Genomic DNA, 15,456 nt, shown 5'->3' on the forward strand with positions numbered 1-15,456 from the left:
AAATGTTTTCTAAGTTGTTTTTGATTGTCTTACCACTGGAGGTCTCCCTGTGCTACATTTAGCCTCTGACACATGCAACGCCACTCAACCACGCAACGCCACTCAACCACGCAACACCACTCAACCACGCAACGCCACTCAACCACGCAACGCCACTCAACCACGCAATGCCACGCAACTACGCAACGCCACGCAACTACGCAACGCCACGCAACTACGCAACGCCACTCAACTACGCAACGCCACTCAACTACGCAACGCTGCGCAACTACGCAACGCCGCAACGCCACGCAACTACGCAACGCCACGCAACTACGCAACGCCACGCAACTACGCAACGCCACTCACACATGCAACGCCACGCAACTACGCAACGCCACGCAACTACGCAACGCCACGCAACTACGCAACGCCACTCAACTACGCAACGCCACTAAACTACGCAACGCCACTAAACTACGCAACGCCACTAAACTACGCAACGCCACTAAACTACGCAACGCCACTAAACTACCCAACGCCACTCACACATGCAACGCCACTCACACATGCAATGCCACTCAACTACGCAACGCCACTCAACTACGCAACGCCACTCACACATGCAACGCCACTCACACATGCAATGCCACTCAACTACGCAACGCCACTCAACTACGCAACGCCACTCGACTACGCAACGCCACTCAACTACGCAACGCCACTCAACTACTCAACGCCACTAAACTACGCAACGCCACTAAACTACGCAACGCCACTAAACTACGCAACGCCACTAAACTACGCAACGCCACTAAACTACGCAACGCCACTAAACTACGCAACGCCACTCAACTACGCAACGCCACTCAACTACGCAACGCCACTCAACTACGCAACGCCACTCAACTACGCAACGCCACTCGACTACGCAACGCCACTCGACTACGCAACGCCACTCAACTACGCAACGCCACTCAACTACGCAACGCCACTAAACTACGCAACGCCACTAAACTACGCAACGCCACTAAACTACGCAACGCCACTAGACTACCCAACGCCACTAAACTACCCAACGCCACTCACACATGCAACGCCACTCACACATGCAACGCCACTCAACTACGCAACGCCACTCAACTACGCAACGCCACTCAACTACTCAACGCCACTAAACTACTCAACGCCACTAAACTACGCAACGCCACTAAACTACGCAACGCCACTAAACTACGCAACGCCACTAAACTACGCAACGCCACTAAACTACGCAACGCCACTCAACTACGCAACGCCACTCAACTACGCAACGCCACTCAACTACGCAACGCCACTCAACTACGCAACGCCACTCAACTACGCAACGCCACTCAACTACGCAACGCCACTCAACTACGCAACGCCACTCAACTACGCAACGCCACTCAACTACGCAACGCCACTCAACTACGCAACGCCACTAAACTACGCAACGCCACTCACACATGCAACGCCACTCACACATGCAACGCCACTCACACATGCAACGCCACTCAACTACGCAACGCCACTCAACTACGCAACGCCACTCACACATGCAACGCCACTCAACTACGCAACGCCACTCAACTACGCAACGCCACTCAACTACGCAACGCCACTCAACTACGCAACGCCACTCAACTACGCAACGCCACTCAACTACGCAACGCCACTAAACTACGCAACGCCACTAAACTACGCAACGCCACTCACACATGCAACGCCACTCACACATGCAACGCCACTCAACTACGCAACGCCACTCACACATGCAACGCCACTCAACTACGCAACGCCACTAAACTACGCAACGCCACTAAACTATGCAACGCCACTAAACTACGCAACGCCACTAAACTACGCAACGCCACTAAACTACGCAACGCCACTAAACTACGCAACGCCACTCACACATGCAACGCCACTCACACATGCAACGCCACTCACACATGCAACGCCACTCAACTACGCAACGCCACTCACACATGCAACGCCACTCAACTACGCAACGCCACTAAACTACGCAACGCCACTAAACTACGCAACGCCACTCAACTACGCAACGCCACTCAACTACGCAACACCACTAAACTACGCAACACCACTAAACTACGCAACGCCACTAAACTACGCAACGCCACTCACACATGCAACGCCACTCACACATGCAACGCCACTCACACATGCAACGCCACTCACACATGCAACGCCACTCAACTACGCAACGCCACTAAACTACGCAACGCCACTAAACTACGCAACGCCACTAAACTACGCAACGCCACTCAACTACGCAACGCCACTCAACTACGCAACGCCACTCAACTACGCAACGCCACTCAACTACGCAACGCCACTAAACTACGCAACGCCACTAAACTACGCAACGCCACTCACACATGCAACGCCACTCACACATGCAACGCCACTCAACTACGCAACGCCACTCAACTACGCAACGCCACTCAACTACGCAACGCCACTCAACTACGCAACGCCACTCAACTACGCAACGCCACTAAACTACGCAACGCCACTAAACTACGCAACGCCACTCACACATGCAACGCCACTCACACATGCAACGCCACTCAACTACGCAACGCCACTAAACTACGCAACGCCACTAAACTACGCAACGCCACTAAACTACGCAACGCCACTCAACTACGCAACGCCACTAAACTACGCAACGCCACTCACACATGCAACGCCACTCACACATGCAACGCCACTCACACACGCAACGCCACTCACACACGCAACGCCACTCACACACGCAACGCCACTCACACACGCAACGCCACTCACACACGCAACGCCACTCACACACGCAACGCCACTCACACACGCAACGCCACTCACACACGCAACGCCACTCACACACGCAACGCCACTCACACACACAACGCCACTCACACACGAAAAACCACTCACGTTGCCAATAGGTCTCGCAGTACGACAGTTGGAGCCATTACAATTGCAAATAACAATGCCTTTCACTTTGGTTATCATTTTAAATACATAAAGGGCTTTGTCATTTACAAAACCAATAGCTCCAACTTTCCTACTGCGAGACCTATTGGCAACGCCAGTGCTTGTTTCCATTTAGGATTCTGCAAGGTTTTATGTTTTCTTTCTCTCTCCTTCGAGTCCTGCCCCCACCCTCACATCCCTCCACCTCGCACTCTCGGCATTGATCTCCTTAGCTAGTTCATTGCTCCCCCGTTCCCATCCCGCTCGGCTTTTTCGTTTATTTGTTTTAAATGGCATACCCCACTTTGTCTTGCTCAGCAACATCTACCGAGTAATTCATCCCCTCGCACTCTGACCTGTCCCTTCGCCTTCCATAAAACAATAATATATATATTATTTTTTCTTTTGGAGGGCCCAGAGGCTACAATGTGTGGGTCACTCATTTCTCTGGAGTTTTCATATTTGTTGTGGAAGTTATAGAGTCATGACTCCTGCATGCGCGCACACGTCATCTCACTGAGGCCGGCAACATTCACAGTTTTTTTGTTGTTTTTTGATGATGCTATTCAGCATATGCAACAAGCACTGGAAAAGCCAAGGGTTTGGCTAACACTTTTCCCAAATGATGCCTATTGTATTTGTGGATGCTGGATTTGTTTATTGGGCCTTTGTTGACAATATATAATTAATCTATAATCACTTTTTACAAGGCCTTTGAATAAATGTTTTTTTAGCCCTGCTCTGTGTTCCCTGGAGAAACATTTCAAAGAAAACTTTCTAACGAAACAAAATTACATACAAGTTCTTGCTGTTTAATGTAGTGTGGGTTAATTGATAAGTCACCTAACAGGGATTTTATAAAGCATAATGCTAGTTTTTAAGTAGAACACAATGACGAGTTATCGTATTCATTTTGGAATCTTTTACAGTAGTTGCAGAATTTCAAATAGGGTAGACAAAAGTTTAGATTCCACCTGCGAATGTTCACATTTTGTGAAGACATGATGTTTGGGCACTTCTAACTACTTGCTGCCTTGTTTGGAGTTTGATAGACTGGACACTCTGTCACAACATGGTGGATATCTCATCTGTAGTATTACAAGTGCTATAGGATATAATGCAGTTTTAATAAGGCAGGTGGGATATCCTGTCCGCCTAACTCTTCATAAGGCCCTTAGTAGGGTGAAGGGCCCTGCAAACAATGTAACTGCAAGAAATCTTCACTGCACTATTTTGCACGGGTTGGGGAGATGGAGAGAGGCAGAATTGTGCCACTCAATGACATTTACAAATAGGGGGTAGGTGACATTTAACAGTGTCTCCCTTTCTAAATGTGCATATCTGTGGTTGATGGAGGAGTATGCCGGCAGCAGAGACGGAGTAGACTTCATCGCTGGCAAATTTATGGTTTGTCTGACTGTAAATCACGGGGGTGGGGGACCTTCAGTGCACAGTTATGAGGAAGCCTCTTCCACAAACCCTAAATCAGCCCCTTTATTGCTAAAAGTTTAGAAAGAAAACTGGAGCAATGCAGAATTACAGATCAAAACATTTTTCGCTTCTGGTGTGAGTAAAATGAATACCGTTGAGTTGGATAATGCTGAGAAATTTGATTTCCGGTGCTGCGAAGCCAAAAGACAGACAGCAAGTGCTGTATAAAAACAACTTATTGCTGTCAATAATTGCTATGAAATATTAGTGTAACAAAATTTTAAAAAAAGAGGAAGATTGCTTTTTTTTCAAGAGATTTTTTCCAAACTGCTTTGTGATTTAACAGGTATTATAAATACACAGAAACAAACTCTGTGATTGCAGATAATGTGGTATAATAAAGAAACAAACTCTGTGATTGCAGATAATTTGGTATTATTAATTGAGGACATAATCCGATTATCTGCAGCCACTTATTACATAACTAGATCCTTTGAAAGTAGCCCATTTGCAATGTACACAATTTTGCACATCTTGTAAACTTGATTTGACACATAAAACATACACAGAAAGGATAATTTGCCAAGAGAAACACGTGAGAAAAGAAGTGTGGTTCTGACCCACATATGAGATTTGTTTGCTATCCTCCCTCCCCACCCTTCATCCACCACACAACAAGCAAGTCGAAATTATTTTCTATTCCTTTTTATTTGCTATTTATTTTCAGAAACTATGCTGATGAAATAGAAGTGTTATTATCTTCTACATTTTAGAATTTTTTTTAAATATTCTTCACTTCACTGGTTAACTCAGGTGCAGTCCTGGCTTCATTATCCATTGAGGAATAATTAAATATGAAATCAAATTCCACAAACTGTACATTAAGAATAGTAAAATCACTTCAGTAAGCAGTGACAAGGGCAATAGCTTGGTTGTTTGTATGGGAAATACACACCAGACCCATGCCGTTACAGGCACCCTTTTTGATAAAGTTTGACAGAAAAAAAGGGAATACACCACACGAAGCAATAACACCAGTATCAATGCACACAGTCTAACATCTACACTTAACCCTGTGTAGCAGGACACACATCTAGTTAGCGCTGGGCGGGATATAGCTCAGGGGCATGAGCTGTGTTTTTTTAGTGGGCACGAGGTGGTGTATACAATGGGGGCACACAGTGATGTACACCAGAGGGCACATGCCCATGTGATACCTCTTTGTATGCTCTGGCTTGACATCAAAGCTGTTATCTGGCAATTATTTGAGAACACCAGGAGAGGGGCTTCGGCTCCACCCACATGTTAGCAAACAGGAGTACATGTTTTGATTGGGCAGACGTTGTGTGCTTCCACAAAAAAAGTGCAGGCTCTCCACACAGCTGTGATCATTTTGTTTATTTATCTATTGGCATTGGACTGAAGTTTCAAGGGCGCACCCATGCTATTAAATTGTCTTATATAACTGCACGATTTATGGTGTTATCCTCTGGCTGCAGCACAGATAGGAGGAGGACAGTCATTCACATGCATGATTTTGAGGTCTGGCTCGACAGTGCAATTGTCACCTGAACTTTTGACCTACATTAACATTATTCTACAGTTCTTTGCTCCTACAAAAATACATATGCATTCCCATGCTATCAACCTTTAATACTTATTATTACCATACAACATTATTTTAAAGCCAGGCCTATTGTCATTGCCAGTGCTTGTTATACAAATGTAACTTGTGTTTGGGTTGCTGTTTAAAGGCATCTTTGCTGTTTGTATCGTACATTCTGAACTAAATATGGTCTTACGTAACATTTCCCTTGAGTTTTCATTTCCCCTGATCATCACAAAGGCTCTAAATGTAGGTGTTTAGATTTTAATTTATAAAGTGTGAATATTAGATGACTCGAAGCGTGTTACCATCAGGCAATGGGGGCCCCAGGGGGAGCGTAGCGAAAGCAGTCTCCCCCTGGGGTTTTTCGCCCAATTGGAACGGGCCGAAGCACGATTGGCGGGGAGGCGCGAGGGCAGCTGCGCGTGAGTAAAACGTTGGTAGCCGCGCATTAGGCGCGAGTTACCTGTGGAGGAGGCTGGCAGGAGGGCGTGAGAGGGTTTCTTAGGCGGCGAAATCCCACCCGCCCACCCAAAAAAAAAAAAAAAATGTGCATGCCACTATTAGACAGGTGACTCTAGGACAGCGGTCTTCAATCTGTGGGGCGCGACCCCCAGGGGGGTCGTGGAGTCCTGGGAAGGGGGTCGCAGATTCTGCAGAGTGCAGTTCCTGGCATTGGGCAGAGGGTGCTCACGGCGGAGGCCTGATTCACACCGAGGTGTGAAAAACATAAACGCCTCATTAAGAAGTAAAAGGTCTTTTAAAGACCTGTCAAGTACTTGGGTGTGACTGTGTGTGTCCCTGAAGCTGTTACAGCTGGGCTCACATACGCGAGCTGGGGAAGGGGGCTGGGGGGTGGGGTCTGGGGAAGCAGGCTGTTGTGTAGCCCTTTGAGTTCAATGGATGTTGCGCACCTGGAGCTGTGGGTCCCGCGACACGTCCCCTGCCCCCAGCAGGGAGGCACAGAGATGCCCTCCCATGAGTGGGAAAAAAGAATGAAGACGACGCAGAGAGATACTGATTTCCACCCCCCCCCCATGAGAGAGGCACAGAAAAGGTGGGTGAATGAATGATGGGTGAATGGATGGATGAAAGGCTGAAGGATGGATGGATGGATGGATGTGTGAAAAGGTGGGTGGATGAATAATGAGTGGATGGATGAATGACGGGTGGATGGATGAAGGATAGATTGGTGAATGATGGATGTATGGATGGAAGGATGAAAGGGTAGATGGATGAAGGATAGATTGGTGAAGGATAGATGTATGGATGGAAGAATGAAAGGGTGGACGGAAGAATGGATGGATGAAAGGGTGGATGGATGAATGATGGATGTGTAAAAAGCTGGGTGGATGAATGAAGGGTGAATGGATGGATGAAAGGGTGTATGGATGATGGATTTATGGATGGAAGGATGAAAGGGTGGATGGATGAAGGATAGATTGGTGAAGGATAGATGCATGGATGGAAGAATGAAAGGGTGGATGGATGAAGGATGGATGGATGGGAGGATGAAAGGGTGGATGGATGAAGGATGGATGTATGGATGGGAGGATGAAAGGGTGGATGGATGAAGGATGTATGTATGGATGGGAGGATGAAAGGGTGGATGTATGGATGGATAAAAGGCTGCATGGATGAATGATGCATGGATGTGTGAAAAGGTGGGGGGATGAATGATGGGTGGATGGATGGATGAAAGGGTGGGTGTATGGATGAAAGGGTTGATGGATGGAAGGATGAAAGGGGGATGGATGAAGGATGGATGGGAGGATGAAAGGGTGGATGGATGTATGAATGGATAAAAGGTTGCATGGATGAATGATGGATGGATGTGTGAAAAGGTGGGTGGATGAATGATGGGTGGATGGAAGGAAGGGTGGATGGGTAAAGGATGGGTGAATGGATGGATGATGGATGGATGTGTGAAAAGGTGGGTAGAAGAATGATGAGTGGATGGATGAATGAAAGGGTGGATGGAAGGAAGGGTGGATGGGTAAAGGATGGGTGAATGGATGGATGATGGATGGATGCGTGAAAAAGTGGGGGGATGAATGATGAGTGGATGGATGAATGAAAGGGTGGATGGATGAATGATAGATGTATGGATGGAAGGATGAAAGGGTGGATGGATGAATGATAGATTAGTGAAGGATAGATGTATGGATGGAAGAATGAAAGGGTGGACAGATAAGGATGGATGAACGGGTGGATGGATGAATGATGGATGGATGGATGGATGGATGTGTGAAAAGGTGGGGGGATGAATGATGGGTAGATGGATGAAAGGGTGGATGGATGGATGAAAGGGTGGATAGGTGAAGGATGGATGGATGTATTGGGTGGGAGGGAGGATGAAAGGGTGGGTGGATGAAGGATGGGAAGATGAAAGGGTGGATGGATGTATGAATGGATAAAAGGTTGCATGGATGAATGATAGATGGATGTGTGAAAAGGTGGGTGGATGAATGATGAGTGGATGGAAGGAAGGGTGCATGGGTAAAGGATGGGTGAATGGATGGATGATGGATGTATGAATGTGGGAAAAGGTGGGTGGCTAAATGATGAGTGGATGGATGAATGAAAGGGTGGATGGATGAATGATAGATGTGTGGATGGAAGGATGAAAGGGTGGATGGATGAAGGATAGATTGGTGAAGGATAGATGTATGGATGGAAGAATGAAAGGGTGGACAGATAAGGATGGATGAAAGGGTGGATGGATGGATGAATGATGGATGGATGTGTGAAAAGGTGGGGGGATGAATGATGGGTAGATGGATGGATGAAATGGTGGGTGGATGGATGAAAGGGTGGATAGGTGAAGGATGGGAAGATGAAAGGGTGGATGGATGTATGAATGGATAAAAGGTTGCATGGGTGAATGATGGATAGATGTGTGAAAAGGTGGGTGGATGGAAGGAAGGGTGGATGGGTAAAGGATGGATGTATGGAAGGATGAAAGGGTGGATGGATGTATGGATGGAAGGATGAAAGAATGGATGGATGTGTGAAAGTGTGGGTGGATGACTGATGGAGGGATGTGATGAGGTCTAACAGGCTCATTTATGGTTGTCAAAAGTTGATGATGAGGAGTACCAGTTTCTAGAAACTTTTGTCGGAAGGGGGTCCTTACGCCTAAAAAGGTTTTACAAGGGGGTCTCGGCATCAAAAAGTTTGAAGACCTCTGCTCTAGGAGAAGGGCGAATTTGAGGGGGGGGGGAGGGGGGGGTGTAAGTCCGGAGCGGGCTTACCCATCCTTTTGGATGCTGAAGTAAAGGTAATAAAGCTGGTTTTTGGAAAAAGTTACAAATATATATATATTGATGGTTTTGGTCAGAAAGTTCAACATTTAAGTAATGATTTGTAAGGTTTTGGCCCATTTACCAAATTGTGTATACATAACGAAATAAAGAGTATTGCTATTTTTAGAGAGTTTACCTGATCTAAATAAAGTGGCCTTTTTTGCTATACTGATAATGTGTCAGTCTGTTCATTTTGGGCGATAGCTTGCTTGGCTCTGCTGACTTTCTGTGAAAATCTAGTTACACTATTGGCACCGAGACAGGGCTAAACCCTATTCCTGAAGTATTTTGCTTGCCTGCCTATGTCTCAATCAATCATAAAGCTAACTTTTCCCTTGTGCCCCTGCGTCACTTGTTATTTTATCTCTCAATGGCTTGGCTTGCATTCTGCAGAGTTCCAGGCCTAGCCATGTGTGGATGGGGCAGACCCGTCTTAGTTTATCGTAGGATGAGACCGAAAGCCAGCCTAGGCGAGAGGATGTCTGCTTTTGAAGGAGACCGGGGAAAGGCCAGCCTCGCCGGGCCTTGCCGCCATTATCTACTGCCGGGTATCTGTGTATGTGTAAATTGGCACCTTGTGCTTTCCGTAGGCATTATGCCTCGTTGTGTGGCAGCTTGAGGTGGAGAATGGATGGAAAATAATTAGGAAACTGGCCTCCTGCCTCCGCACACATGGCACCCGGGACAGTAGGTAGCACAGACGGAGAAATAGGCTGCGCATCTGCAAAAAAGGCAGAGCGGTGTTAAAATCAGGTGGCTAATTGCTTTTAGCACCTTATTGTGGAATGGCTGATGTGCAAGATCAGTTTTAAATAAAGCATCGGCTGCGGTGTTAGCCATGGGGCTATTTATATGTCCTCATATATATATTTATAGATATAGAGCTAAAGATATATATATGTAGGTGTTTGCACGCACACGTAGTGCAGATAAAATATGGGCTGCTGCCATCCAAGGCAGTATTGCACGCGCTCTGCAGCCGTAAACCCGCCCCATCCGGAAGGCTCTTATGTAGCGGAGTTTCCTATTAGGTCTGCGCCAGTTGGGTAATTAAACCATGTTGTTGTCGAAGCTCGAAGGGTTTAAAATCCCTCATCTGCTCGATTATTAGTAATTCAGATGGTTTCTGCTCTCATTCTGCCTTGTGTCGGGGTGCACTGCTTTGTTAATTCTTAATTTTTTCATTAAGGAACCGACTGCCTCGCATTTTTCATGCACTGGGGGGCGTGAAATGTGCCCCAGGGATATGGTTGCCTCAGGAGATTGGACCGGTCCCTTTGCTTTTAGATAGTACCATTCCCTTTGGAGAGCATTGCCCTCCCTCTCTGTCAATTATATTTTAGACTTTGCATCACATTTGGAATTAATACGGCCTTTTCCTGACCCCACTTTTGGGCCCCACGTGCCTCTCAGTTGTCCAGAAACGAGAGAGATATCGGTCTTAAAAATTCGGATGTTTGTGGAAGACGGGAGACCCCCAGCTCCCTTCGAATGGTACTACCCAAAAGTAAGGGAACATTCTATTGTCCTGAGACCACCATGTTTCTTGGAAACAGAACTGTCCATTTACGTTATCTCTGTCTATTCTATTTCTCTATCTAAACTGCTCTCCCTTTCTGCCCACATCTATCTCTGTCTATCTACCCACTGTCATCTTAAGGATTTTTGGAGTCCTGGGAAAGACATATTTCAACTGTTTTTGTTGGGCCCTGTTCCATTTTAACATATAATGTAGTATTGTTTGGCATCGTGCATAGGCATTGGAAGTAGGCGTGCTGCAGCACCCCACAAAACCCCATGCTGACTCAGCAATAAAGATGTCTTTAAATGTGTTTATCTTGACACATTTGCTATGTGTTCACAGGCAAAGGTCACATTTCAGGCTATGTCTTCTGAGAAATTGCCACTTATTCCAAACCGGTTTTTACTTGTATTTCTCTGACTGCAAAATGGGAAGATTTTGTCAAAGTGGTTTAGGTTACACTCTTGCTGGGGTACAGGAAGTGAAAGGAAAGTCTACAGGATGCTAGTTTTTTTCTAACACACAGTGACATTTAAATACTTATAAATGAACTGTAAACATATTTCAAAATATATTAGCAATTAGGAAAGCACAAATGAGCCACTTTTTTTGTAATTCTGGAGTGTGATGGAAACAAAGATTTTCTTTCATAGGATCAAAAAAAGTAAAGACCCTTTACTTGGTGATGCACAAAAGATACATCTTTGCTGAAATCCAATTTTGTTTGCGCGCTATATAGGTTTACTAGCAATACTGCTTGCGTATGCAAATTTAGTATCCACTTCAGTGGAAAATGTGCTGTCTGTAAATGATAGTGCGCTCCTACATAGTGCTCCAAAATACACCACCGACTACATAACACATCCTTATCACTCTCCCGCTTAATGGCGTGACACATTTGCTCTATTTGTGTTTTTCATAATCCCTAGGAATGTGCACAGGGGAGGGTGTAGCTGAAAAACAGGCAAAGAGCCAGAATTAATTAAGCTAGGTGTCATGGGGGAATGAGGATGGAGCTGCACGGTTAAGGGAAAAGTGGATGAATGAAGAATGAAGAAAGGAATCATGGTTTTACGAAGAAAGATCAAGAGGTGGCTAAAAGAGGTGAATCCAAGGATCACTCTTTGTGGCTCCACTCATTGACTGTTTTCCTAAAGCATTAATTCCTCGTAAAACTGTGATACAGATAGAGTGGCCTTCACCCAGCCACAACTCTTGGGTGATTTGATCTAGGGTTGTAAGATGCATGTGACTGCAGAAGACTCTCTGTTGCTTCTGGGTAGTTATCAACTAGTATCACAGCTGAATTAACAGTCCTGGTAATCTAACACAGATTTCCCTCAGCTTAGGTGCTCCAGCTGCCGGAAATCAAACAGATCTCTATGAGAGGGACTGGTCATCCCAATGGCTCCCCTGTAGAGGCATCTTCCACGTCTCCAGGTTTCTATGTGTAGTTGAAGGAGATACACTAGAGCAACATCAAACTCTTACTCATAACTATTATTCACTCAACATTCTAATAACTAATTGTGAACGGGGAATTAATAAAAAGAAATTCAGCAAATTAGAAGTTTATCATTTGATTATCTGGAGACTTTTAAAAAAGTGTGGGGTGAAAGAGCTAGAGGACACCTGGTTCTTTGTAGCTGAAGTCATCTCATCACACTAGAAATCTGTGGGTGTTGGAGAATTCTATAGGAAGAAATCATTCAACCATAAATTTAGTGCAAAATGTATTTATCTATCTCTGCTTGCCTCATCCAGGTGTCCCAGAGTGAGTAAAAGACTCCTCCGCAGGCATGCGTGCACCCAGCATCAACTCCTGTACTTGCACCTTCATTGTGCCAGCATCAGACACGTATTCAAACCTCAATTTTTATATTGGGAAGCTTAGGAATTATCACAGTTGATAGTTAAATTGGTGTGAGTATTTAGAATACAATCTCCTTGCCACACTAGATCCTGAATGAGAATCCACCCAGAAGGGAAAGCCAGTCAGAGTTTGCAGAGTCTTTCTGTGTATGCTTCATTTAACCTCCTGCAGTGCAGAGCTGGAAACTCACAGGCCATTGCCAGGGTTATGTGGCAGGGTTGCAGGCCCTTTTTAGGTCTCGCTTAGTGCTGCAGCGCATGCACTGCACGCTCTGCGAGATCTATTGTCGTCATGTTGACTTCTGAAGTGGGGTGGAAGCGCCGCCTATGCTTTCCTTTGGCGCACATCACACTTTATGCTAAAGCCTCGCTTTCTATTGAAAGTGAGGCTTTCATGTTCACTCCCTGTCTCCATTAGGCCCCGCCCATCCGGACTCCTACATGAGCACGCTCTCCACTCTGCTGACGAGCTGCGGCGCGGGCACGCTCGCCACTCTGCTGGCGAGCAGCGCAGGTCCGGGCCGCCGTCAAGCAGGAGCTCGAGTGGAGCAACGGCGACCTCTCCTTGTTATTCCTTGCAGAGCACAGCACCCTTGTGGACATGCCCACCCCAGGACAGAATGAAGAGCGGGACAGTGGCATCACTTGCTCAGATACTCAGTCGGCGCTCTTTTGATTGTCGACGCAGGTTGTTTTTAAATAGTCGAGCTGTGCCTGGAAGGGTCAGGCTCTGTGTGTCCCGCGAATGGGGTAATCATTAAAAGGAAAGGCTCCGCCTTCTTAATCACGGAAGTCAGAAGTTTGTGTGTGGCGTGGGTGCACACTGTACTGTCATTTTGCGTACCTCTTCATCATCTATTTCAACATGACCTTAACAACTAACCAAGGTAACAGCGTTAAATGAACATGTGGACCGCATGTTGTGAGGCATGATGATCTGGGCACTTTAGGGGATGTGATAATGCAGTAACTTAATCAAGAGCGCTGTTTGGGTGTGTGGTTGAAAACACCACACATTGAAGTCCCACCAATTAGATATTTGCATGAAAGAAAGGCAAACATGGTCTCGCACCCTGGTCTGTGTATTAAACAGACGGCAGTTGTGGCTGCAGACTATCTGGTTGCCCGTAACCCGTGTGATTTTGTATGTTGCTGCTCTGTCGCTAGAGAGTAGTCGTTAAATCACATTAATTGTGGCTGCATTTCTCTGCTGGACGCTATCCGGTGCATGCCTGTGGGTTGCTCACCTGTACTCAGGGGGGATTCTAAAAAGCATTTGTAATGACTACCTGTGTCCAGTGTGCGCAATGGGCTGCTCCACTACTGCTCTGGGTGGGTCTCGGGTCTCTAGAAACCCGCTCAATCAGGATAAGCATTTGAAATGCAATAGGTCTCGCACTTTACAACGTTTGACCTATTGGTATTGTAAATAATAATACCTTTTATGAATACAGGTTTTTTAAACACAAATAAAAGGCATTATCATTTACAATGTCAATAGCTCAAAATCTCGCAATTGCGCGACCTATTGTATTGCACATGCTTGTTTTATGCAGCAAGCAACTTTTCAGCTTTGGTAGACTTGAATGCCAATGTAATCAATTCCCTTGTATTTCATTAGAGTTTGTCGTGCAGTATGTAGAGCTTAACACCATCTGGCCAAAGAATTTCTAATTTCACATTGATTGAACTTTTCTGTGTTCGAAAATGTCAGCTGCTGGAGCTAACTTCCATTTGCTTTTCCTATCCCAAGGTGCAAGTTCTTCAGCCTGACTGAGACTCCAGAGGACTACACAATCATCGTAGACGAAGAAGGCTTTTTGGGTAAGGCCGAAGGATGCTCTCATTTTCCTTTTATTAAGCATTTTGCAAACAGTAATTACATGTTGCTCCTGGGCAGGGGGTTTAGCTTGAAGTGGCAGTGCTGCTCAGTCAGAGGGATGTGAAGTCTTAAGTGATCATAGTTGTGTGGCGAGATGAATGTGCGATCACGTGTGGCCTTAGTATTGGATATCTTACAACCTCACAGCTGAGTACTAAGAGACATGCAGTATTAGCAAGAAGGGCTACATGGGAGCAGGGTGCACCCTATCCAGTAACAAGGCTGTGCAGCAGTAGCGATAAGCACCCTAAAAGGGCAGGGCGGAGGTGGCAGGAAGTATATACAGTTTACGGAATGAATAGTGAGAAAGATGTGTTGGCCAACCTGCAGGGAGTGTTTTTTGGCCGAAAGGTGAGCAGCATCAGTTGGCAGGATTGGTTATCCAGCTGGTCATGAACCGCAAGTGGGAGAGCTGGCCAGCGCCAGAGATTCACAGTCTTGTGTAGTAGGAAGGATGAGCAGATACAAACATTCTAGCTGTGTGCCAGGAAAGCCTTGAAACAAGAAGCATTCAGACCACTTGGGTGGCACGATGTACAATATCAACTGACTAAAGCTGTAGTACTGCTCCGTTGGAAGGAGGTGGTTGCATCGTTGGGCGTATAAGCCGCGTCAAGTTCTAATGCGTTGTTGGAGGACGTGTATGAGTACTCAAGGTTCAAGGCTGCTTATCAGATTGAAGTGTTGCCTCCATAGAGATGGGGAAACCTTGATCAGCCCATGTGAAGTTTTGTGTAGTAACTTTCAAAGGGCAAGGCTGCCTTAGCGGTAGGATTGCAACGTGAAGCAGAAGCACTGCGGAACGGAAGGCGGTTACAGCCTTTAGTGGCAGGGCAGAGGAACTGAACTCCAGTGCAGC

At 46.1% G+C, this 15,456-nt stretch overlaps 1 protein-coding gene across 1 annotated transcript in view; it reads left to right on the forward strand.

Moving 5' to 3' along the window:
- CASTOR2 (cytosolic arginine sensor for mTORC1 subunit 2) overlaps positions 1–15,456 on the forward strand; it is a 321,588-nt gene that overhangs the window by 149,861 nt on the left and 156,271 nt on the right. The window contains exon 2 of the mRNA XM_086954590.1: positions 14,469–14,539. Coding sequence (XP_086810716.1) covers positions 14,469–14,539 — 71 coding nt within the window. The remainder of the gene's footprint in view (positions 1–14,468; positions 14,540–15,456) is intronic.

This window comes from Lissotriton vulgaris, chromosome 2_1 (genome assembly GCF_964263255.1).
Source record: "Lissotriton vulgaris chromosome 2_1, aLisVul1.2, whole genome shotgun sequence".
Taxonomy (NCBI): Eukaryota; Metazoa; Chordata; class Amphibia; order Caudata; family Salamandridae; genus Lissotriton; species Lissotriton vulgaris.